This window comes from Oryx dammah, unplaced genomic scaffold (genome assembly GCF_014754425.2).
Source record: "Oryx dammah isolate SB20612 unplaced genomic scaffold, SCBI_Odam_1.1 HiC_scaffold_29, whole genome shotgun sequence".
NCBI lineage: Eukaryota > Metazoa > Chordata > Mammalia > Artiodactyla > Bovidae > Oryx > Oryx dammah.
This window is the reverse complement of record NW_024070213.1, coordinates 111,980,847-112,007,968: the sequence shown is the minus strand read 5'-3', so window position 1 is coordinate 112,007,968 and position 27,122 is coordinate 111,980,847. Positions and strand designations below refer to the sequence as shown.

At 37.7% G+C, this 27,122-nt stretch overlaps 1 protein-coding gene across 1 annotated transcript; it reads left to right on the top strand.

The window, feature by feature from the left end:
- Positions 1-1,550: 1,550 nt before the first annotated feature.
- On the top strand, positions 1,551-25,706 carry GLIPR1L2 (GLIPR1 like 2; the record flags this gene model as incomplete). Its single annotated transcript, XM_040233981.1, has 7 exons — positions 1,551-1,556; positions 4,100-4,345; positions 5,599-5,702; positions 16,950-17,035; positions 25,212-25,238; positions 25,321-25,496; positions 25,614-25,706. Coding segments are annotated over exons 1-7 (738 nt in total), but the record flags the coding sequence as incomplete, so codon positions are not given.
- Between the last annotated feature and the right edge of the window lie 1,416 nt (positions 25,707-27,122).

Below are 27,122 nucleotides of genomic sequence, written 5' to 3'. Positions count from 1 at the left end.
AGGGAACTTGAAGGCATTGTCCTAAGTGAAATATGAGATAAAGACAGATATTACATTTTGTTGATGTTTAGTTGAACCGTGAACTTCCCAATGTTCAAGCTGGATTTAGAAAAGGCAGAGGAACCAGATATCAAATGACCAACATCTGCTGGATCATCAAAAAAGCAAGAGTCCCAGAAAAACATCTATTTCTGATTTATTGACTATGCCACAGCCTTTAACTGCATGGATCACAATAATTTGTAGAAAATTCTTAAAGAGATGAGAATACCAGACCACCTGACCTGCCTCTTGAGAAATCTGTATGCAGGTCAGGAAGTAACAGAACTACACATGGAACAACAGATTGGTTCCACATAGGAAAAGGAGTACGTCAAGGCTGTATATTGTCACCCTGCTTATTTAACTTCTATGCAAAGTACATCATGAGAAGCGCTGGGCTGGATGGAGCACAAGCTGAAATCAAGATTGCTGGGAGAAATATCAATAACCTCAGATATGCAAATGACACCACCCTTATGGCAGAAAGTGAAGAGGAACTAAAGAGCCTCTTGATGAAAGTGAAAGAGGAGAGTAAAAAAGTTGGCTTAAAGCTCAACATTCAGAAAACAAAGATCATGACATCTGGTCTCATCACCTCATGGCAAACAGTGGAAACAGTGGCTGACTTTATTTTGGGGTGCTCCAAAATCACTACCGATGGTGACTGCAGCCATGAAATAAAAAGATGCTTACTCCTTGGAAGAATAGTTATAAAGCAGAGACATTCCTTTGCCAACAAAGTTCCATCTAGTCAAGGCTATGGTTTTTCCAGTCCATGGGGGTCACAAAATGAGTCAGATACGTATAAGTCAGATATGTATAGATGTGTGAGTTGGACTATAAAGAAAGCTGAGCACTGAAGAATTGATGCTTTTGAACCATGGTGTTGGAGAGGACTCTTGAGAGTCCCTTGGACTGCAAGGAGATCCAACCTGTCCATCCTAAAGGAAATCAGTCCTGAATGTTCATTGGAAGGCCTGATGTTGAAGCTAAAACTCCAATACTTTGGCCCCCTGATATGAAGAGTTGACTCATTTGAAAAGACCCTGATGCTGGGAAAGATTGAAGGCAGGAGCAGAAGGGGATGACAGAGGATGAGATGGTTGGATGGCATCACTCACTCAATGGACATGAGTTTGAATAAACTCCGGGAGTTGGTGATGGACAGGGAGGCCTGGCTTGCTGCAGTCCACGGGGTCGCAAAGAGTTGGACACGACTTAGCAACTGAATTGAACTGACTGAGTTGCTCAGTTGTATCTGACTCATTTTGTGACCCCCATGGACTGTAGCCTGCCAGGCTCCACTGTCCATAGCATTTCCCAGCAAGAATACTAGAGTGGGTTGCCACGTCCTTCTCCAGGATATCTTCCTGACCCAGGGATCGAACTTGCATCTCCTGCATTGGCAGGCAGATTCTTCACCACTGAGCCACCAGGGAGGCCCCCAGTATTGCATGGTATCATTTATATGTGGAATCTGGAAAAAAAAAAAGTCAAATCATAGAACCATGACAGTAAATATTCCAGTGGCAGCAATTCCACTCCTAGGTATTTTTCCAAAGGGTGAAAAAAGGAGACACTAATTCAAAAAGGTATCTACACTCCTGTGTTCATTGGAGCATTATTCACAACAGCCAAGAAATGGCAGCAACCTAAGTGGCCATGGATAGAGGAATGGATAGAGAAGATGTGGTGTATACAGTGAAATATTAGTCAGCCATAAAAAAAGAATGAATCCTTGCTATTTGCGACAGCATGGATGGACCTAGAAGGTATTATGCTAAAGTGAAATAAGTCAAACAGAAAAAGACAAATACCATACAAATTTCACTTATATGTGGAGTCTTGAAACCGAAACAAACAAACCGTCAAACAGAAAAAAAAAAACAGGTAAAAAGAAAAATGGGTGATTGATTGCCAGAGGGGAGGGCAAGGAATGAGTGAAATAAGTGAGGAAAATTAGCAAACTTAGAGTGACAAAACATATGAGTAAGGGAAATTAAATGTACAACGTGGAAAATATAGTCAATAGTAAAGTAATATCTTTGTACAGAGACAATGTACCTAGACTTGTTGCGCTGATCATTTTGTAATGTATGAAAATGTCAAACCACTCTGTTGTTCACCAGTAACTGATATATGTTGTATGTCAGTTATACTTCAAAAATATGTATATATATACCAAACTGATGGAAAAAGAGATCAGATTTGTGGTTATCGAGGGTAGGGGAGGGATTGGATGAAAGTGGTAAAAAAAGTACAAACTTCCAGTTATAAATAAATCCTAGGAATGTAATGTCCTAATGATTACTATAATTACTACTGCTGATGTTATCCGAAAGTGTTAAAAGAACAAATCCTGAGTTCTCATCACAAGGGAAAAATATTTTTTTCTCTTTATTTTATATCTGTATGAGGTAATGGATGTTCATTAAACTTTTTGTGGTAACCATTTCATGATGTATTATGTGATTCTTTGTGACTCCAGGGACTATACAGTCCATAGAATTCTCCAGGCCAGAATCCTGGTGTGGGTAGCCATTCCCTTGTTCAGGGTATTGTCCCAACGCAGGGATCCAACCCAGGTCTCCCACATTGCAGGCAGATTCTTTACCAGCTGAACCACCAGGGAAGCCCATATATTATGCTATACACCTTAAGTTTATACAGGGCTGTGTGGCAATTATATCTCAATATGAATGGAAGGAAAAAGCCCACTTAGAATAGTGATTAGTGCACTATAAGCATATGATGTGTTGTGTAACCAATATACAAAATTAGGTAGTAGAAAGATGGTCCATGGAGCTTTGTTTGTAAATGGGAAAGAATCAGAAGGGCCGTCAATAGTGGAATGATAACCTTTATTACATGCTCCTAGCCACACTATGTAATACTACGAAGAGTTTTAAAAAGTTAGGTAGATCTATTTGTGCTAATAAGGAATAATCTCTCTGAGTGAAAACTGCATATGGCAGGCCAACAATATTGTGTGTGGTGTGATTAAAACAGTGCAAGGACAAAAATCATAAAATATTCATCTAAAATACCCTAACATATCTTATTTTGGATAGTTTGTATGTGGAGATGGAAAAATGTGTACCTAAGCCATATTTTTAACAATGATTACCTTTGGGAAAGAAAATAGTGTGGGAAGGGAGGGGTTATGCTAAAAGCCTGATTTATTTTCTATAATATATTTTCTGTTTAAACTATGAAACCAACCAAGAAAACTCTAAGGAAATCTTAGTAATATTTTCAGAAATGTTTAGTTTCAAATATACTGTAACGTACATTTTTAGCATGTTGGTTTTAGAACTATTGATTTTTCTATTTGTATTTTTGTTGTTGTTGTTGTTCTTGTCCTTAACTAAACAATGAACATTATACTAAGCCTCTAAATATGACAGAAGTACACATTTTTGGATGTTTCCATAAATGGAAGATGGCAGCATCTTGTGACATTTTCTCACACTTCTGGAAACATCCATAAAGCTTTACATGTACCTCTTGTATAATGTTTACAAACTACCTCTATATGTTAAAATTATATATACATGTATATGTATATACATATATATGTGTGTATGTATTATCCCAGGTTGTTCTAATAACAATAAGCAACTAGAGGACAAAATTTATGTTGACTTCATTTTATTCCTCAAAGTATAACAGTTTGCATATAATCAGTGCTCAATAAATAGTTCTTAAATATGTTAAATTATTGTATTATTATATATAAAAGTCATGAGGTTAAAAATATGCATTTTCTGAATAGACTACAGGTAAGAATATTATAATTATTTGCATCATCTAACAATCTGACTTTGTAATTACAAAATATGCATAGGCCTTCATCTCAGGAAATAGTTGTTTCATTTATAATTATCTCAAAACACTTTTCCTCCTTAATAAGCTCCACAAATCAGACTCATAGGCACAAAATAAGAATTGTTTTCCTTAAATCTAAATATGAGAATTCAAGGAAAATAATTTAGAGCACAAAAAAAACCTTCATTATTATTATTTTGTTTTCTTTGCCTTTTGCATTTTTTTTCAGACTTGGGATGTAGCTTTGTCACGGACTGCTAGAGCATGGGGGAAAAAATGTGTGTTTGAGCGTAATATTCATTTAGAAGAACTATATATGGCCCATCCTAAATTTAATGGTATTGGTGAAAATATATGGGTCGGCCCTGAAAATGAATTTACGGCAAGTATTGCTATCAGAAGTTGGTTTCAACAGAGGAAAAAGTACAATTTTGAAAAGAACAGTTGCTCTGATAACTGTTCTAACTATCTACAGGTATCTAATTTTATATTATTAATTCAATAGACTCCTTAATTGCTTTACTACTAAGTTTTTATTGATTGCTTCAATTTTATAAATAAATTCAAATGATAAAATTACTTCCTCTAATAGAATCAAAATTCTGATCAGTCCTAGATCTTCTGAATGTTCATAATTTCTTCTATTTGCTTGAACCATGTAATTAAAGCATTCCTTTCCTGTTCCATCGAATGAATTATGTTTCAAAAAAATCTTTGATCAGTTCTTTCTTCTAGAAAATGAGAGGCTCTCTATTATCTTACTCATGTCAAGCTAAACTCCTTTATATAACTTCAGTACTTTGAGTAAACTAACCAAGTCTCCTCCCTGACCTACTCCTCTGTATTTTTTCCTCCTTAAATCTAGTTTCCTAGACACTTTCATCTTCATTATTTGACTTAACTTCAACTGCTGCAGACATTCTGTTCTCTATTCTTTTAATGCACTGCTCTATTTCTTTTTGGAGTCACACACTTTTAAAATCGCTAAGAGTTATAGAGAAAAGGAAAACAAATGGTTTCTTTCTGTCCCACAGAGGTTAACAAAACATTTTTTTTCTTTCTTCACTTAACAGTATCAGGACAATTAAAGACATTCAGGAATTATTTTCTGGAATATCTTTAATTATTCTCCTATTTTCATTCCAAGACCTGTCTTACAAGAAATTATTCTATAGGAACCAGCTCTTTTACTCATTTTTTTAAATGAAAAGCCCAGACTTTATTTTACTTTATAATAGAATTTCCTCAATAAAAGAAAAGAAAATTCTGCAACATTCAATTACTTTCTACTCTTGTATTTCTTTTCCTTCTCTTCTAAATCTTACTGTCCCCTCTTTTTCTTCTTTCTATTCACGACTTCCATTCTTCCAAGGCTTTTTCTCTTCTCATTTCCCTCTTCCTCTCTGCCAATAACCTGGAACTCTCAGATTTAACAAAATGTTGAAAATTAATTCTTCCTTCCTTATTCTGGATCAGTTTTTCTCAGACTTTTTATCCTAAGAATACAGTATTGGTAGAACCTATTGAAATGTTTCTCTAATTACAGTTTTGTAAATGCTTAACTAAATTCATGATAATTTTCTGCCTGCAGCCAAATGAAGAATAGTTCATATTCCTTGAACTGGCTTGGTTAAAGTTCTATGTGTATTGAGTATACTATTGATTATACTATGGCAGAGTAAATGTTTAGAATTAAATTTTATGTTTTCTTTGACATTTTTATTTTAGCTTGTTTGGGACAGGTCTTACAAAGTTGGTTGTGCTGTTACTCCATGTTCAAGAATTGGACGTATTAAACATGCAGCACTTTTCATATGCAACTATGCACCAGGGTAAGTTCCTTTGCACTTTTTGAAGAATATTAAAATATATTGGGGATTTTTAAAGGATTCCAGCCTCCCTAGAAGTTTGGTTGCACCATATGACTGAGCTTTCAATATATTCTCCTAAATGTCTTTGTGAACTATAAAAGAATTAATTATAAGATAGCAATTAAAGAGTTTATATTGAAATATTTTTAATTCTGTAATAAAATGAGTCACAATTTAGTCATACTAATTTCACCTGTAGGTAGCCAAATATTACTTCCAAAGGGAGTTTTAAGTTTGGTATTATTTCATAGTACCTAGGCTAATTAGGATTTAAATTATTTTCTAAAGTTGTTTGTTTATATATTTTTATAAAAAGAAAATAAGATATATTGAAATGTATGTTGTAAAAATTAATCTGCTGCTGCTAAGTTGCTTCAGTCGTGTCCGACTCTGTGCGACCCTATAGATGGCAGCCTGCCAGGCTCCCCCATCCCTGGGATTCTCCAGGCAAGAACACTGGAGTGGGTCGCCATTTCCTTCTCCAATGCATGAAAGTGAAAAGTGAAAGGGAAGTCGCTCAGTCATGTCCGACTCTTCGAGACCCCATGAACTGCAACCTACCAGGCTCCTCCATCCATGGGATTTTCCAGGCAAGAGTACTGGAGTGGGATGCCATTGCCTTCTCCCAAAAATTACATCAGGAGCACCTAAGTTTTATAACATGAAGGATTCTTAATTGACTATCCTCCAGAGGTTGCGTTATTAATTGGTGCTAGTCTCATAAATATAAGGAATCATAATAACTCAGAGGTGGAAAAGTACTTCAGAAGTCTTCTAGTCAAGCTATCCATATGAAACTTGAACTCTTAACACTTACCATGTAATTATTTACCTATACCCAAAAGCTTTCCAATGATGGAAAATAACTACCTTCCAAAATAGCCTCTATTTCTGGAGAACTTTATTGGAAAGCCTCAAGTTTTTCTATGGGTCAATAGGATCCTATAAATAATGTTGTTAAAATGAATAATTGAAGTGAGAAAATATCCTAATCATCCTGCCAAGAAAAATTAACTACATGCTAGGGTTGAGAAGGAGCTTCTTAATACATAAATAAAATGTTTCTGAGACTAAGCCAAAAAAAGAAAGGAAAACAGAACAATAATTGCTAATTGATGATTGTATTCCCCTAGAAAGGAAAAGCAATAGAGGTGTGAATGTAGGTCGAATTAGATTCAGAAAGCCACTTCTTAAATGGAAGCTTTGCTGACTTTGAACATAGGCATGAAAAGCAAATTTTGAATGTAGCGTAATGGCAAAAGTTTTTAGGCTTCTTTCAGTCCTACAAAGTGGAAGCATTGGGATGTTATCAACTACATGGAATAGCTTTTAAAAGTTGATGTATCCACTAACAAGAACAATAAAGACCAACCATGCTTAGTTTGTAGTCTTGGAAGAGACTTATAAGTGAACATATTAAACAAGTGATATTTAACTAAATAATGAAATATGCCATAGAAACAGCACAATAAGCAAACGGGGAATAACTACTATAGGATACAGATAGTGTTGTTGGTTGCTCAGTTGTGTCTGACTCTTTGCAACCCTTCAGACTGCAGCCCACCAGGCTCCTCTGTCCATGGAATTCTCCAGACAAGAATACTAGAGTGGGTTGCCACTTCCTTCTCCAGAATATAGATAGGATATCTGTGAGAGGAGGTGGCATTTGAGCTGAAAGCTAAAAGATGAAGAGATGGCTAAAAAATATTTCAGGTAAAAGTGAGAGCATATATTGTAAAATCTCTGAGCTTGAAATGAGTTTAGCATGTTTGAAAAATGAATAATTGTGGTTAAAGGTAGAAAGTTAGGTGACAACTAAACCAAATAGAATATCATTGGCCAGGTTAGGATTTGGGGCTTTATTCTACACAATGACAAAACCATGGGAAAGTTTTAAGCAAGTAAGTGGCATGATCTCAAACTATGATTTGAAAAGAAAAGTAAAAGTGAAAATTGCTCAGTCGTGTCCAATTCTTTGTGACCTCATGGACTATGCAGTGCATCGAGTTTTCCAGGCCAGAATACTGGAGTGGGTAGCCTTTCCCTTCTCCAAGGGGTCTTCCCAACCCAGAGATCCAACACAGGTCTCCCACATTGCAGGCGGATTCTTTACCATCTAAGCCACAAGGGAAGTCCTTTGAAAAGAAAACTTAACAATAAAAGATTGCTCTTGCTATTATGGTGAAAATGCAGTATAGGAAAACAAAGGTACAAAGAGAAACAAGCACAATTGGAGACTGTTTCTGTAGTACAGGCTATAGACTTGTATCTTGGGTTAGTATGTGGATTGGTTTTTATTCAGTTCAGTTCAGCTGCTCAGTCATGTTTGACTCTTTGCAAGTTCATGGACTGCAGCACGCCAGACTTCCCTGTCCTTCACCAACTCCTGGAGTTGGCTCAAACTCATATCCATTGAGTCGATAATGCCATCCAACTGTCTCATCCTCTGTCGTCCCCTTCTCCTCCTGCCTTCAATCTTTCCCTGCATCAGGGTCTTTTCTAATGAGTCAGTTCTTCACATAGGTGGCCATAGTATTGGAGCTTCAGCTTCAGCATCAGTCCTTCCAATCAATATTCAGGACTGATTACCTTTAGGATTGGCTGGTTTTTCTCCTTGCAGTCCAAGGGACTCTCAAGAGTCTTCTCCAAAACCACAGTTCAAAAGCATCAATTCTTCAGCACTCAGCTTTCTTTAGGGTCCAACTCTCACATCCATACATGACTACTGGAAAAACCATAGTTTTGTTGATACAGACCTTTGTTGGAAAAGTAATGTCTCTGCTTTTTAGTATGCTGTCTAGGTTGGTCATCTTTTCTTCCAAGGAGTAAGCATCTTTTAATTTCATGGCTGCAGTCACCATCTGCAGTGATTTTGGAGCCCAGAAAAATAAAGTCTGTCACTGTTTCCATTGTTTCCCTATCTATTTGCCATGAGATGATGGGACTGGATGCCATAATCCTAGTTTTTTGAATGTTGAGTTTTAAGCCAACTTTTTCACTCTCCTATTTTACTTTCATCAGTAGGCTCTTTAGTTCCTCTTTACTTTCTGCCATAAGGGTGGTGTCATCTGCAGATCTGAGGTTGTTGATATTTCTCCTGGCAGTCTTTATTCTAGCTGGTGCTTCATCCAGCCTGATATTTCACATGATGTACTCTGCATATGAGTTAAATAAGCAGGGTGGCAATAAACAGCCTTGACAAACTTCTTTCCCAATTTGGAACCAGTCTGTTGTTCCATGGCCAGTTATAACTGTTGCTTCTAGAACCTGCATACAGATTTCTCAGGAGGCAGGTCAGGTGTGGTCTGGTATTCCCATCTCTTGAAGAATTTTCCACAGTTTGTTGTGATGCACACAGCCAAAGGCTTTGGTGTAGTTAATAAAGCAGAAGGAGATGTTTTTCTGGAACTCTCCTGCCTTTCCTATGATGCAACGGCTGTTGGCAATTTGATCTCTGGTTCCTCTGCCTTTTCTAAATCCAGCTTAAACATCTAGAAGTTCTCAGTTCACATGCTGTTGAAGCCTAGCTTGGAGAATTTTGAAGATTACTTTGCTGGCATGTGAGAGATAAGTGCAATTTGATCTGGGAATGGTTTGAAGTAAACTGCTGCTATAAACGCCCTGACATAGAAATGAATTGCAGTCCTGAATGAGATTACCTTATGGAAGAGGAAGTTTGGTGAGTTAATTTAAGTACTAAGATCTAGAGTAATGCAGTATTTCAACCTAAGGCAAAAGAGCTGACAAAGGAAAGTGAAGAGGCTAATAAGATAAGAGGGAAACCCAAACAACGCTAAGGATAAGGATACTTGGAATCCACTTGAAGAACATGAGTCATGATGCCCAAAGTGGTTACTCCTCAAAGAATTCAAAAGAAAAGTGAGGAAGGAAAGACGACATTTCCATTTGATAAGTTGGAGGTATTGTTAACCTTAATAACAGGAGTGCCCTACAGACACAGTAGGAGAAGGAGAATAGTGGGATGAACTGAGAGAGAAGCATTGACATATATATACATATATATGTATTACTATGTGTAAAATAGATAGCTAGTGCCATGACCATAGTGATAAGATGAACCTACTAGATGTTAGGATTACTCTTCTTTCCACCCATTTGTCCCGTAGGCTTCTTTGCCTTGAAATTTTTACAACTATTTTTTCTTTGATACAGACGTTGGAAAGTCTACTTATAAAGGATCTAGGTTGGCTCATATATTAGGCACCTCACCCCAAGGTTTATTTGATATGCACTCAAAATAGGCAGTCATAGCTATCTTTCTTAAGAATAGTTGGTAGAAAAATCAGTTCATCACAGTCTTATAAAATACTCTGTGGGAGAGGGAGAGGGTGGGATGATTTGGGAGAATGGCATTGAAACATGTACAATATCATATAAGAAATGAATTGCCAGTCTAGGTTCGATGCAGGATACAGGATGCTTGGGGCTGGTGCACGGGGATGACCCAGAGGGATGGTATGTGGAGGGAGGTGGGAGGGGGGTTCAGGATTGGGAACACGTGTACACCCGTGGCAGATTCATGTTGATGTACGGCAAAACCAATACAATATTGTAAAGTAAAAAAATAAATAAAATCTGAAAAAAAAAATATTTAGTAGGAGTGAAAATAAGAAAGCCAAATTGAAAATTAGAGTGTGTAGTGGACTGAATGGTGACCCCGCCTCCCCAAGGATGTATCCAGGTCCTAATTCACAGAACTTGTGAATATTAACTTATTAATACATGGCAAGAGTGAATAGTGCCTTATAAAAAAGATATATGTTTAAGATAAGGATCTTGAGAGGAGGCACTTATCTTATTCAGGCAGGGCCTAAATGCAATTACTCATACTCTCATAAGAGAGAGGGAGAAGGGGATTCAGCACTAGACACACAAAAGATAAAAAGGCATTACTGTGGAGGGAGAGGTTGAAGTGATACATTCAGAAACCAAGGAACTCCTGGAGCCACCAGGAGCAGCTGTCACTTTCTCATGTGGCAAGTCAAGGAATTTTCTCTGTGAGCCTATGAAGGGAGCAAAGTCTTGACAGCACCTTGATTTTGTACTTCAGACCTCCAGAACTGAGAAAACGAATTTCTATTGTTTTAAACCACCCAGTTTGTGGCAATTTGTTAAAGTAGCAACAGCAAGCTAGTACAGAATGGAAGGATAAAATAGATTTGGCAATAGGGAAAATGAGTCAATGACAATTTTGAAAATTTTCATAACACAAAGATGGAGAATAAAAGTAAAAATATATGGAAAAAGAAAGGAACCATGTAGGGTGATAAATCTATAAATTAGTGCTCCTAAGGAACAGAAAATAAATGGAACAGAAATAATAATCAGAGAAAAGAAAACGATAAGCAAAAGAGAAGAATCTCTAGAGAGTAAAATCTATAGAGAATATATAAAGCTTAAGATAGCTTATAATGTATCAGAAAAAGTGAACTGAAGCAGTATTTACATATGTCATTTCCTAGTGACTGTTTTCAATTTCAAAGGCAAAAACTTATACATTTCTGGGAATTCCCTAGTGCTCCAATTAAGATTCCACACTTTCACTGCTAAGAGCACGGGTTCTGTCCCTGTTAGGGGAAATGAGATCCCACAAGCCTTGTGGTGTGATCAAAAAATAATAAAATTTAAAAATTATACATTTCTAAGCAAAACACAGTAATGTAAAATAAAACAGCATTAATTCGATTAGCCTTGAATTTAGACATTGAAGGGGTTACTGTCAAAGATGAGCATTAGAATTTAAACTTAAGTCATAATTTTATTAACAGAGCTAGGATAAGATGTAGGGTGGAGGAAAAAAAAATGGTTGTTAATAGACATGTTGCATCTGCCTGCAGGATCTTTAATTTATTTAAATACACGTGCATTTAAACAATTTCTAAGCAATAGAATTCCACATTATTTACATTGTGTCTATCCTGAAAATACTTGTAGACTATTGGGAAGGAAATTTTTTAAAAATATGCAACATTAACCAAATACACCCAATATCTGTATTTTAAATAGAAAAGAGTTGCTGTAAAAGCAGGTATGAAATCATGGGCTGGGAAAAAAGACGTTAACAAGGGATATCTAGGTTGAGATTGGAGAAGTATTCAAGAAATTTCTAGAAGGTATAAATAATAAGATTTGTAGTTTATTGCTTTAAATAATCCAAGAGAGGAAATAGTCAAGGAATATTCTCAAATTTATGACTCAGCCATGAATGGTATTGGCATTAACTGCAAAGGGGAACAAGGAACCTTTTGGGACGAAAGATGATGAGTTCCATTTTATACATAATGACTTTGGGTTGGCTGTGAAATCCTCACCTTGAGATGTTCAGTAAGCAGGTGGTTATTTAGGTCAGAAACTCATGAGTGGGGAATGGCATAGAACAAATATTTGGAGTGCTAGAATACATAGGGTAATTTAAATCATGGGAATAGATGAGACTGCTTAGCAAGAGAGCATAGACTGAGAAGAGAAGAGGCCCTGGGGAATGTCATGCCAACATTTAAGGGTGGTTAGTGAAACATGAGTGGGAGAGGTCACCAAAGAAGAGTAGCCAGACAGGTAGGAGAAAAGGCAGAAGAGTATGGGATCAGTTAAGGTGTGGGGAAAGAATAGTTTTAAAAGGATGAATTTATCCATAATTTCAAATTCTAAGAGGGCAGGCAAAGTCGGGACTTAAAGCTATCAGATCTGAAGAGTTCATTGGTAAACATAGGAGAAGCTGTTTCTGTGGAGCAGAGGAAATTGTTGCTAGGATGGAATGAACTTAGAACTGTTTGTTATTTTTATTTTGTCTCATTTTTAAAATGCAGAAGATGTGAACATACTTAAATATTGACATGAACGCTCTAATACAGAATAAAAGTAATTCTTTATGAAGAATAAAAGCAGTGTATATGTAAAGATAAAAGTCCCTGAGAAAGCAGAAGAATTTAAAAGAGATTAGCCTTAGAGAGAATGAGGAGCAATTCTTCAGTTGTACCAGAAAGGAAAGAAAGAAGGAATAGGTGTATTTCCCAAATTTAGTGACAGAAAACTTCTCAAGTTCCAATCTAAGGGCTGTTATGTCTCTTTGTGAAGGAGAATACACCATGTCCTAAGAATAAAGGGGAAGACAATGAAATGAGAATTTTGAGGACTGGGAAGATTTGAAATAGTTATGGAAAATGAGAGAGGAAGCTGAATTGAGAATGATAGGAATATTCTCTACCTAATTTAATGGTTTTCCTCCAGCAGCACCCAGCAGCCCTGAAGCAGGTATGGAGCGTGCAGACAGTAAGATTCCTTCACTTCTCCCAACACTGGGGTTTTGTCAGGTGGCTGTAAAGGAAAATAGTGCAAGAGAGTTTCAGGTTTTTAGCTAAAGAGTGTGCAAACTGATGAATCTAAACTGGATCGAGAAGAGATAACATGATGGATAGGGAGATTTTAAAACCAGGAAAGAAAGTAGACTTGTGGAACCAGTGAAATTAATGGACAAGTGTGACAGGAGTAAATGACTTAACAACTTGGAAGGATAGGCGGTTGCAGTCGATGAGTGGAATATGTGACTTTTGTGAGTGCAGAAGTAGAGACGTTTTAGGAGATTACAAGATCTAGAGTGTGGCTACAAAAGTGACAGTTTGGGAGCATTAGGAAGTTTTATGATGGTGAAGATATCCAGTAACACAGAGACCAAGTTATTGGATACTGTAATCATCTAGGTCCCAGATTTGTAGATGATGGCAAAATTTTGACTGAAAAGCCAACTGTGAGTCAGATAGACACAATGTGAGTAAGGAGGCCTGATCAGAAGGAAGATGGTATCCTGGGGAAGATGAGAGGATTGGTACAGCTACATAATATCAGCCTTGATGGTGTTTGTGGTTCCTAATCCTTTAAGTGCAAGATGTGAAAGTGAAGGGAGGAGACCAACTGATTTTCACAGGAAGAGCTATAAATTGAGATAACTTTGCACATACAGGGATAATTTGAGGCAGAAAACAACAGAGTCCTTGACCTTGACCTTGACCTTAAATACATCCAAGAAGTAGTCATGAAGTTTTTCGCAAAGACAAATAGGTAAATCAGAAGGAGTGCCAGATAGAATCTCTAAAAGATAATCTTCTTTGCTGCTTATTGCATTGTAGTTTTCTCTAGCTTATTGGTATAGGCTCTTTAAGTCTACTTGGAACCCTGTAGATGTCTGGATATGAATCAGAAGCCAGAACTATGACATTTCTCAATGTTATAAGGATGGAGTAAAAGTGAAAGGAGTTATCATAGGTGGCCTAGTGCAAGAGTACTGGAGTGGGGTGCCATTGCCTTCTCCGAATATAGAAAAATCAACATTCATTTGATGTACTCTGGCCATTGTTCCGTGGACAATATACAGACTATATGAGTCTGCATATGAAGAACTTTGAAGAGAAGAATCTGTCTATAAGCTGTGATTGCTTGATTGTCAGTCCATGGAGCTGGATTCCCTCCTTTACGAGCCAAGGGGCAGACATTGAAAGTTTACATCACACTGAAACAGTGTAGATCTCTTATAAAATTTGAATAATGGTCTTCTAATGGATTTCAAGTTGGGTATGGGAATAGTTTACCCATTGGACCACCCAGGCAACATGGGTGGAAACTGAAAGTAAAGTCACTCAGTTGTGTCCGACTCTTTGTGACCCCATGGACTGTAGCCTACCAGGTTCCTTCGTCCATGGGATTTTCCAGGCAAGAATGGACACATATCCTGTCGGTAGCAATAAACTAAAGATATGACCAGATGTGAGTCTAACAAAAGCTCCACAGGACAATGTTCAGAGTCATAACTTGGTCTCAGAGAACCACGGGGCTGCTTCTCAGCAAAGGCAGGTGTCAAAGTCTCTACTATCATCTATTTCTTCAGGCATTGCCAGAAAATCTATGAAATTTCAATGTACTTTGCTAATTATACTTATCTGTTGTTTTCTTCTAATCCAGTCTAGTAATTCCATTTGCAGTTGTGGACTTGTACAGAAGGATGCCAGATAGAATCTCTAAAAGATAATCTTTGCTATTTATTGCATTGTATTTTTCTCTAGTTTATTGGAATAGTCTGTAGATTCAGACTCAGACTGCTTTAGGTTAAACTTTCTAGAAACTCAGAACAAGGGGAAGATTAACATGAAAGCTTGGCATTTCTGACTACCTAATATAAATCTTTATAATCTTATTTTTGAAAAAGAAGGCCCACTGTATTCTAGCACAGTGTGAATTTATTTATTTTGATTAATTAATATATTGATTTACATATTTATTTGCCTTTGCAAAGTTATTCTAGGCCAGAGTTATCAGCCATTACGGTCACGGGATCATTGGCCTATGTCTGCTCCAGGTGTTTAAAGGCCATCTTTATAGCGAGTAGCTCTGCATTGGTACAGGAAGAAAGGTTCCCCCATCCCTGGTTTTACAACAGGATAAGCTCTTTTGTGTTGGAGGCATCTCTTTCAGTGAAAAAGTGTTAACACAATAAAAGTAGTGTAGGATATTAGGTAAAGGTGATTAGATCAATTCTTGGATTTCTTGAAGGCTAGTATTCTGGCTATGGCACCCCACTCCAGTACTCTTGCCTGGAAAACCCCAGGGACGGAGGAGCCTGGTAGGCTGCAGTCCATGGGGTCGCGAAGAGTCGGACACGACTGAGCGACTTCACTTTGACTTTTCACTTTCATGCATTGGAGAAGGAAATGGCAACCTACTCCAGTGTTCTTGCCTAGAGAATCCCAGGGATGGGGGAGCCTGGTGGGCTGCCGTCTATGGGGTCACACAGAGTCAGACATGACTGAAGTGACTTAGCAGCAGCAGCAGCAGTATTCTGGCTGGGATCCAGACAAAATCCATTTCCTCCTTGAAATGGTTTGATTATGGAACAGTCTTTTGCAACCGCATGGACTGGAGCCCGCCAGGCTCCTCTGTCTGACTTCTCCAGGCAAGAATACTGGAGTGGGTTGCCATGCTGTTCTCCAAGGAATCTTCCTGAACCGGGGATTGAAACCAGGTCTCCCGCACTGCAGGGAGATTCTTTACTGTTTGAGGTATCAGAGAAGCCCTAGAGAATGATACATGATCTGCAAATAACAACAGATCTCTGTATATCCTTGATGGACTTGAAAGTTTGCCATTCGAGGATATCAGATAGTTTTTGAATGTCTATTTCTAAGGTTTGTCATTCTTCTAAATGTCCCAGAATGGCCAAGGACTTAAATGCCTGATGTTTGTTTTTATGACTTGCAACTATACACTGAGTAAATAGCCTTGTTTAAATAGCCACAAATAATGACCCTCTCCTCACTCAAAAACATCTTTTCCCCGTTTATCTTTTACTTCTTATTCTAAATATTTTAAACTATGCTTCCCAATTCATACCTGTTTTAGGCCACCATCCTAGCTTGGGCTTCCCTGGTGGTTCAGATGGCAAAGAATCTGTCTGCACTGCAGAAGACCTGGGTTCGATCCCTGAGTCAGGAAGATCCCCTGGGTCAGGAAATGGTAACCCACTCCAATATTCTTGCCTGGAGAATCTCATGGTCAAAGGAACGTGGCAGGCTATGGTCCATAGGGTTGCAGAGTTGGACACGACTAAAGCGACTTAGCAGTTTCCTAACTTAGCTCTGGGCAATTGATGTAATATTTTTTTAACTTCTCCTCTGTGCTCTGTACAATGGATTAAACCAACTTTCTAAAATCCCATTTTCCTTTATTTGCTTGTTTATACACTCATATATTTTTCATGATTACCTCAAAATAATCCATGCAGCTGGCTCTTTGGAATAATAGGCATTTCAGAATTTTGCAAATGCTCCAAAAAATTAATATATCATTCATACATAGCTTTTTGTATAGTTATGCCAACCAGAAAGCAGTTAGTTATGAAGCATTCCTTAACATCCACTTTTTAAAGGAAAATTTTGCTACAAACTAAAATGAAAGAAGCTTTAAAACTCCCTCAAATTTAAATTACAACACTTTGTTTAAGAGTCATGGGAATTAGTTTCAGAAGAGACTATTTATAGGGATAAAAAGGTGGAAGATTACATATCCAATTTAAGTACTTTCTTAAGTCCATTTTTTAAATGAAATCACCTTTATAAATTAACTAAAAATCCAGTAACCATATTATTTAGGTAACATGAAACATGAGACTTTTTCTAATAAGGTATTTCTACTTTTTTGTAGAGGGGGTCTGTCAAGAAGGCCTTATCAGCGAGGGTTAACGTGTTCTCAGTGCGACAGCTACGACAGATGCACAGACTTTCTATGCAGTAAGCTAAAGAGAATACCTGGAACATGAAAACATTCCGTAAGGCACTGAATGGCAAGCAAAGGAAGTGGTGCACACTAGTCTTTCATTGGCATGGTAACATTGTTCCTTAGATCAGAAAGGTATTGTTATATTATCAAAGGTGGTATCAAACCGTACCATCTTTAGACTTTTTTAAGCTGCACAGCCTTTTTTTTTATGCCCTCTCTAACTCTTATTCCTGCCCCTAGGGACATACTAAAATACCTGAAAGAAGGAATGAGAACTAACAGTTTTACTCTGAAGAAAAGCTTTGCATCTAATTGCTGAAATATCAGCCTGTTTGAGAATGACTGCTCTAAAGAATAGGATATTTATAAAAAAGAGAAAAGATGTAAAATAGCAAATGGTTAATATAATAGCCTTTTACTTTTGGTTTTCCCCCCAAAATATTCAGAAGATAAAACTAGAAAATGTTTTATTAATCAATTTTTCTTTTCATTTTTCTAAATATGAGAGCATATAACCCAAGACGCTTACAGGAATGTGGTAGGGAGTAAATTCAGACAGGGGCATATTATGCTTTTGTGTGAAAGAAACTAGTGGACAATTTCAGTATAATGCCACTGCTGGAGTGACCCACTGTAACATTTCTTCCCCTGCTTCATCTGCATCAAGATGCAAAACCTTGCTCTTCCTCTTCCCTTTTCCTCTCTCTTCCTGGGAATATCCAGACCTAAAACCGCTGGGTAGGTCAGAAAGAGGTAGGTATCCACACAGAGGGAGACACATCAGCACCTAAGCAAGAAGACAAGGAATTCATACATGATGCGGTGGGCGTGAGGAGAGAGCCTAAGTGGGGTGAGAACACACGGGGTATGGCCTTGTGTGGAGAGCTAGTCCCCTCATGGGGTGAGGTGAGTGTGCCTGCTGGAGATCAGGCTTGGGCCCCCAGATCAGAGTAATGGCATGTCCATGCAGGAGTGGCTCACTCTGCGTGCCACAGTCCAGGCACAGTGCGGACAGATCCACCCGGGGTGGGAGGGAGATGCCTGGCAGTGTGTCAGCATCTGACCAGGTGGGGAAGGCATCCCTGGAGGTCTGGGCTGGACGACCCAGAGCAGGGAGCCCAGGCAGAATGGGGAGAAGATTCACATCTAGGGCTGACCTGAAGAGAGGTGTTAAAAAGGAAGCAGCTAAGGGGGCCTCCGCATCTGAGGGCAATCTCCCCACACTAGGTATCAGAGTCCAAACTAGGTGAGGAAGCTTTTAATGTTGGGGGAGGTGGCTTGGCATGGGAGGGGTCAGAGCCCTAGTGGGGTAAGAAAGGAATCCATATGTTGGAGAAGCCCAAAACTAACTTTCAGAGTCTGAGCAGGGTAGGAGAGGGATCCAAGTAGAGGATCAGCCTGTCAGTTGCCAGATTAAATGCTGGGCATCCAGAGGAGGAGGGACAGAGAGGGACTGGGTGGTTGAGGCTGGTAGATGGAAGCTATACATTTAAAATAGACAAACAATAAGGTCCCAATGTATAGCACAGGAAACTATATTGAGTATCCTGTGATAAACCATAATGGAAAAGAATATAAAAAATAATTTATATATGTGTTTAACTGAGACACTTTGCCGTACCACAGAGATTGGCACAACATTTAAAATCAACTGAACTTCAATTTAAAAATTTTCCTTCTCCAGAGGATATTTCTGATCCAGTGATCAAACCCAGATTTCCTGCATTGCAGGCATATTCTTTACCCTTTGAGCTATAGGAAAGTCCAGATATATTTGTATGATACTTTTCAATTAATATAATTCTAGGTTAAGCAGAAGGAACAGATGTCCAATTTATCACCATTAATATTTATTAGAATGCCAATAATAGCTTAACTGAATTCTGACAACTATGACTACGCCCATAATTAACTATGTTTCACTAAATTCTGTACTTTATGCAACGATGACTATAAATGCTTATCTAAAGTTTTCACTAATTTGCCAACTCTGATGAAAAATACACTCAAAATATTGGCCTTTTGCAAGACAAAGAGATATTTGTAATCTTTCAATGAATGATAGATATGTTTTAAATTAGATATTTAGGTAGCTAACATAAAACATAAAATACATTTTAAATCATTTTATAAGAAACACCCCTCATAAAAATTAAACACAGTTTTACTTTTAATGTTTAGCCCTATATATCCATACACATATATGCATGTATATGTGTATATTTGTGTGTATATGCATATATATGTGTACATATGAGTATGTCTATATACACACACAAAAAAAAAATAATAAAAATAAATAAAAAATAAAATAAAAATTTTGAAATGCTAGGCATCCAGGTAAATTTTAATTTCAGAAAAACAAAAGTATTTTTAGTATAAATATATCCCCAATATTACATAGACTATACTTATACTAAAATGTGTCTGTTGTTTTCTGAAATTTGAATATAAGTAGGCATCCTATATTTTTCTTTGCTGAATCTGGCAACTCTACCACCCCGGTGTGGAGTATCAGAGTCCAAGCAAGAAGAGGGGGTAGAAGCAGTGATGGGGGATTAGAAGCATTTTGGAAAGTGAAAGTGAGAGTCTCTCAGTCATGTCAAACTCTTCGCGACCCCATAGGGACTGTAGCCTGCCAGACTCCTCTGTCCATGCAGTTCTCCAGGCCAGAATACTGGAGGGGCTAGCCGTTGCTTTCTCCAGGGCATCTTCCTAACCCTGGAATCAAACCCAGGTCTCCCGCATGGCAGTCAGATTCTTGACCATCTGAGCTACCAGGGAAGCCCAGAAGCATATTAGAGGATAGATCAAATAAGCAAATAGATTAAGGATAATGGAGCTGGTTTTCTCACTGTCAGAGGATGGCATATGAATATGTAAAGGAAGAAAACAAGCTCAAATCTTTTGGTGATGATTTGGATGACTTAGAGTTACTGGAACTTAAGAGTTTCAATAAATATAAAGAAACATAGATGTAAATATTTATATATGTATGTATCAACATACATTTATTCCCTAGCTCTGAGACAGCCTTGGAACAGCGTCCTCTCAGTGCTAAAGCAACGGGGGCTTCCAAGGTGGCGCTAGTGGTAAGGAACTTGCCTGCCAATGCCGGAGATGTAAGAGATGCAAGTTTGACCCCTGGGTGAGGAAGATCCCCTGGAGAAGGGCGTGGCAACCCACTTCAGTATTCTTGCCTGGAGAATTCCATGGACAGAAGAGCCTGGTAGGCTACAGTCTGTGGGGTTTCAAAGAGTCAGACATGACTGAGTGATGCAGTGAGCACAAGAGTACTCAGACCTTGGTTTCTAAATTCCAGTCCGCACTAAAGGGAGCTAGGACTCTCTGGAGAAAGGTCACATTCCAGGGCTGGGCAGGAGAGACATTAAATAAACCCAAAACATCTTTTTCTACCTGAAAGCAAGGAAGTGCTCAAAGAATGCTGGAGACATGTAACATAAAGGACACAGAAGCCATCTTAAAGGGCTGATACTGGTCAAACCTGGGACAGTTTGAGCACCAAAATAATGTTAAGAGTACTCAATTATAACTCACTGGATAAAACAGGATACTATAATTCATACTGATATAAATTAAAAGTGAGTAAGTTAAAAGTTGTATGAGAAACAGTTTATTTGTATAGTTCAGAAGTAATTTCTCATAGAAGGACTTCATTAGGGGTAAAGACTAACTTCACAATGGAGGAGCCTGGCAGACACAACCTAACAAAATGATCAAAGTGAACATCACCAGCAACAGGAAGTATCAAAAACAAAACCCTTCACCACCTAAGAGAATTCAATGAGGAGAGCATGTCATCACCTGTGTGGTATTCCTACCAAAGATGCATAACCTAAACCAGCCACAAGGAAGCACCAAACAAATCAAAATCCAGATTTGTTTAAAAACTGGGGATAGATAGATACATAGATACTTAAATAAATCAAAATCCAGATTTATTTAAAAACTGAGAATAGATAGATATATAGATATTTAAAGAAATAACTAAAAACTTCAGAAATAGAAATTCTTAAATGTGCATACTATAGAATGTAAATTGGGAAAATAATATGGAAGTTCCTCCAAATTAAAAATACAACTAGTGTGTGTATGTGTGTGTACACATGCACATTCAGTCATGTCTGATTCTTGTAGCCCCATGGACTATAGCCTGCCAGTCTCTCCTCTCCGTGGAATTTTCTAGGCAAGAATAGTAGAGTGGGTTACCATTTCCTACTCCAGAGGCTTTTCCCATCCCAGGGATTGAACCCGCATCTCATGCATGTCCTGTATCAGCAAGCAGATTCTTTACCACTGCACCACCCGGGGCCTACAGCTACCATCAGTTCAGTTCGGTTCAGTCGCTCAGTCGTGTCCGACTCCTTGCGACCCCATGAATCGCAGCACGCCAGGCCTCCCTGTCCATCACCAGCTCCCTCCATTGAGTCGGTGATGCCATCCAGCCATTCATCCTCTGTCGTCCCCCTCTCCTCCTGCCCCCAATCCCTCCCAGCATCAGAGTCTTTTCCAATGAGTCAACTCTTCTCATGAGGTGGCCAAAGTACTGGAGTTTCAGCTTTAGCATCAGTCCTTCCAAAGAAATCCCAGGGCTGATCTCCTTCAGAATGGACTGGTTGGATCTCCTTGCAGTCCAAGGGACTCTCATATGACCCAGCAATTCCACTTGTAGGTACTTATCCAAAGAAAATGAAAACACTAATTCGAAAAGATATATACACTGCCATGTTTATTAAAGCATTATTTATACTAGTCAAGATATGGAAACAACCTTAGTGTCCATTAGTGGATAAATAGATAAAGAAGATGTGATATATATGCACAAGGCAGTATTATTTATCCATGAAAAAGAAGGAAATCTTGTCACTTGTGACAATAAGAATGGACTCTGAGGGCATTACACTAAGCGATATAAGTCAGAGAAAGACAACTACCACATGAACTCACTTGTATGTGGAATTAAAAACAAACAAACAAACAAAAAAGCTTGCAGATATGAATAGATTAGTGGTTGCCAGAGGCAAGTGAAGGAAATGGATGAAGAGGGTCAAAAGTACAAAATTCCACCTCCACTTATAAATAAGTCATAAGGATGTAATAATGTACATCATGGTGACTATAGTTTATAATACTGTACTACATATTTGAAAGTTGTTAAGAGAGTATATATTAAAATTTCTTTTAAGAAAAAAAATTTGTAACTATGTATACTAATGAATGTAAACTGGACTTACTGTGGTGATCATGTCACAAAATATACAGATGTCAAATCATTATGTTGTGTGTTGTAACAAATGATTTATGTCACTTATACTTCAATTTTAAATAAAATAAAAACCTTGTAAAGAAAAAAGGTATATACTACGTGCCAGAAAAAGTGACAGAAAGTAGTCACCATCTGGACATTGCCTAGTAAGTAAGAAGAAAAAAAGAATCCTTTAAGCATCTAAGCAAAAATGTAAAATCATTTATTAGAGAGTTTAACAGTCAAACTCTTTTTTGAAGAAAAGAGAAAAAAATAGCCACTCTAAGTATTCTGACAATACAGTGTTCAGAGTGAGAAATATGCCATAAACTCTCAGGTCGTGAAGATCAGAGAAGGTGCCATGAAAAAGCAGAGTAAAATAGCTAAAATGTCAGGGAAGCAGACTCTGAAGACCTCTTAGCCTGGGACACCAAAATAGATGATTCTCAAAAGCTCACCAGAAAATTGCTGCAATTCTCAAGAATCTTTGAGAAAGCTCCCACAAACTGTCTCGGTGTTCAGCAGCAAAGCAAAAATTTCCCATTCTACCGAACAGGTAACTGTGAATCTCAAATCCATTTAGCCAGCAGCCACTTCTGAAGAATAATTGTCTCTACTTCTTTCAAATAGTCCAGATTTCACTAGCAGTCTTGTCTTTGGCAAACTCAAACCTAAAGCTTTGGGGCTTTCCCAGTGTTCGCAGCAAAGAATCTGCCAGCAGTGCAGGAGATGCAGTCAGGAAGATCCCCTAGAGGAGGAAATGGCAACCCACTCCAGTATTCCTGCTGGGAAAATCCCCTGGACAGAGGAGCCTGGTGGGCTGCAGTCCATGGGTTGCAAAGAGTCAGACACAACTGATATACTTATGTGATAGTAATGCCATACTAGCAACTGAAAATCCTGCAGAGAGGAGAAAAATCTAGACCAGCCTCAAACTTCTCTACAATAACAGTAAAACCTAAGGGTCAGTGGAGTGATGCCTACATTGTCCTTAATACAAGTATCAACGAGGAATTTGTATAGAGCCCAAACTTTCATATATAAACAAATAGACATATACTGTGGGAGCATGCAGTAACTTATGGTATATAGTTCTCATAAGCACTTCAATAAACTACTAGAGAATGACTTTCACCAAAAAAGATAAATGGTAAAGCAAAACACTGCACTGAAAGAACTATCCTCAAGCACTGAATCTTAATTGATAGACAAAGATTAAAACAAACCTGAAGGTTATAATGATAAAACAAACTGTATGGGTAATAAAATCTGGTGATATTCAAATAATATAATTCATAAAACTTGGCAAGAGAAGAGAGAGGTAGAAAAAAAATGTGCTTAATTTCATCATCTTTTATAGCCAGGGGTCAAAACATATTATTTATAGATGATAAATCAAACAATAGTGATGTTGGTAAATTTAAATGTATTTAAATCAAGTACAAAAGTAAAAGAAGAATGTAACCAATGAAAATTCGTGATGAGAACTAAAGATACAAAGAAATGTACTGATTGCATCATTGCTCAAAATAAGCAATAAATAAATATTCATACACCAAAGGGCTTCCCTCATAGCTCCGTTAGTAAAGAATCCGCTTGCAATGCAGGAAACCCCGGTTCGATTCCTGGGTCGGGAATATCCCGTGGAGAAGGGATAGGCTACCCACTCCAGTATTCTTGTGGCTCAGCTGGTAAAGAATCTGTCCGCAATGCGGGAGACCTGGATTCGATCCTTGGGTTGGAAAGATCCCCCTGGGAAAGGGAAAAGCTACCCACTCCAGTATTCTGGCCTGGAGAAGTCCATGGGGTCACAAAGAGTTGAACACGGCTGAGCGGCTTTGACTTTCACTTTCATTTTCACACAAAAGGAAGTAGAGAAAATACATACAGACTGTACTGTAAAAGGTTTTTTTGTATTTTGGCCACACTGTAGCATGTGAGATCTTACATGCTACCCTACCAGGGATTGAACCTTCAGACCCTGCAATGTAAAGCGCGGAGTCTTAACCACTGGACTGCGAGGGAAGTCCCAGTAAAAGATTTTCTAAAATAGAAATTATTTCATAAAATATGAAGTAATAAATAATACCAAACACAGATGGCTAACATAGCTTCAGAAATCCAACAGATAACTTCAGTTCATCTCCAAGGTGCCTGAGGAGTGATTTATAAATTTTCCTCTAAGATTTGCATCATTGCAAGACAAAGTCCTGGTTGACATTAAGGTATCTATGGGTGAAACTGCATTTACCCTTCCAGTCTCCTTCCTAGTGGAATCTGGGAGTGATTGTTTGAACTTCTCTGCCCAAATGAGCTAAGGAAAGGAAATTTATTTCCTGAAACATATGGTGATAGCATTGGGCTAGATACCAAAAACAAGGAGTACCAGGCTCTGTAGTTAACCTTGCCATCTGTGAGATGAAGAGCAACCAAAAGCTTCTGAAAATAAGAATTAAATGAGGAAAATGAATAAATTCAGAGGACTAATTTTGAATGATCTTGGGGGGTGTGGGCAGAAGAAAGATTAAAAATAAGCTAACACAATATTAAATTAATTGTACTTCATTTTTTTAAAAGGATGTTATGGAATTCTAGAATGTTGAAGCTGAAACAGTCTTTGGAAAGAAGAAGTGAAGTGTTTTATATAAGCTGACAGGATGATTAAAAAACAGAATAAGTACTAGAATCCATACCTCTTCTTCCTATACTTCCATGCTTTCTCTAGCAGACCAGGAGAATCTACTGAAAGAAAGATGTTGTACCTTACAATTGGCTACTGGTTGAAGGGGGGGACATCAAAGATGAGGGTATGGTACCTGAAAACTAGAAGAATACATTATTATTGTTGGGAAAAGTATCTTATATTCTAGAAAAAGAAGAAATTTTATGTAATTCTTTGTGAACTTTCTTTTTCTTTCTAGGCAATGCAGATCGTGACCAAGCCATATGTATGTATTGTTGTTCTTTATTTCTTGAACGATTTAACTACTTCATGTGAAATCCAGCTTTCAATTACTTCTTTATTTACAGATTACCGATATTGGTATCCAAGATGGGAAGTACCCCGACCAATTGTGTGTGATCCACTGTGCTTATTGATTTTATTTCTGAGAATGATGTGTTTTTCACTGAGTGCCACAATTGTCTTGATAATACAGTCTTATTTTCCAAATATATTAGTGGAAGAAGAGATGGTTTTTACCCCTGTGGAAACTGGGCCAACAAAAGAGGAGGGAAAGAAAGAGAAGCAGGTGGAGGAGGAGGAGGAAGAAGAGGAGGAGGAGGGGGGAGAGGAGGAGGGAGAAGGGGAAGAGGAAGAGGAGGAGGAAGAGGAGGAGGGGGGAGAGGAGGGAGAGGAGGAGGAGGAGGAGGGAGAGGAGGAAGAGGAGGAGGGAGAGGAGGAGGAGGGAGAGGAGGAGGAGGGAGAGGAGGAGGGGGGAGAGGAGGGTGGAGAGGAGGGGGAAGAAGAGGCGGGAGAAGAGAAAGAGGAGGAGGAGGAAAAAGAGGAGGGATAAGACTTACCACTGTCATAGGATAAAATTGTAATATTAAAAAAAGACAAAAAATAAAAAACAAAATAAAATACACTGGGGAAAAAAACCCACTGAGCTTTAACAAAAAATAATATGCACAAACCACTTCTGTAATACCTTTTATTCCCTTCTCTTTCCCACATTTATTGAAAAAATTTTAATTTGAAAAACAAAAAAACATGTATTTTGTAATAGGCACTATAAACCATCTTCTTGCACACTAAGAACAAATAAAGACATGATGACAGAAAATACTAAAAAAAGATTTGACCAGTCTAATTAATCTTAAGCTTTCACTGTATTATTTTGATAAAAGATGAAATTTCTACTTTCTAAATATGTTTCTATCTCTGTATTTTAAATATTTTTTAAATGGGTTAGAAACTTTCTCAAGTATTAAATAAGATTATACATGTAATGTACTTAGGACCATTCCAAGTTCAGGACAACCATTTGATAACCTTTGATTTTGTTGTTTTTATCACTCCTATCATAATTGTTACTTGTGGTGGTGATAATGGTGCCCATACTTCCCATGTGTTATCAAGACTTCTAATACCATTATTTATCTTTGTAGTATATGTGTTTAGAATGGTGTAAGTAGTATTTGTACATGCTGTTAGCACGCAAATTTTTTATTTCTACTTCATGCTCAGTATTTCAAAAGCTTTACTGTAATTCTTTACTAGACTATATAATTTGCTGACACCAAGGGCTAATAAATGTCAAAAGTTTAATTAGTTGTATCAGAGCAATCTGGCTGCTTCCAAATTTATGTTAAAAATAAAATAAAATTTTTATAATAGTTATCTACTTATTATATATAGTAAAAGTTCATAAGTTAGTAATATAAATTAATTACTTACCACTTGTAGTACTAATAAATGAACCGAGTAAAAATACCTAACATAAGCAAAATACATCAAATGGTGTAAACTTTTTATTTATTAACTGTATTATATTAAAAGTGAAAGTGAAAGTCGCTCAGTTGTCTCCGACTCTTTGTGACCCCACAGACTATACTGTCCATGTTATTCTCCAGGCCAGGACACTGGAGTGGGTACCCTTTCCCTTCTCCAGGGGATTTTCTCACCCCAGGAATCAACCCACATATCCCACATTGCAGGATGATTCTTTACCAGCTGAGCCACAAGGGAGGCCCGTTATATTAAAAACCTGTTCTTAAATGGGACTGGAGAATTACACAAAAAAGCAATGAATTTGCTTGTTGTATTTGATAGTTTATATTTGATAGTTTCTGCTTTTTTGCTTATTTGTTTTCACTTGCCTTTTTTGTTA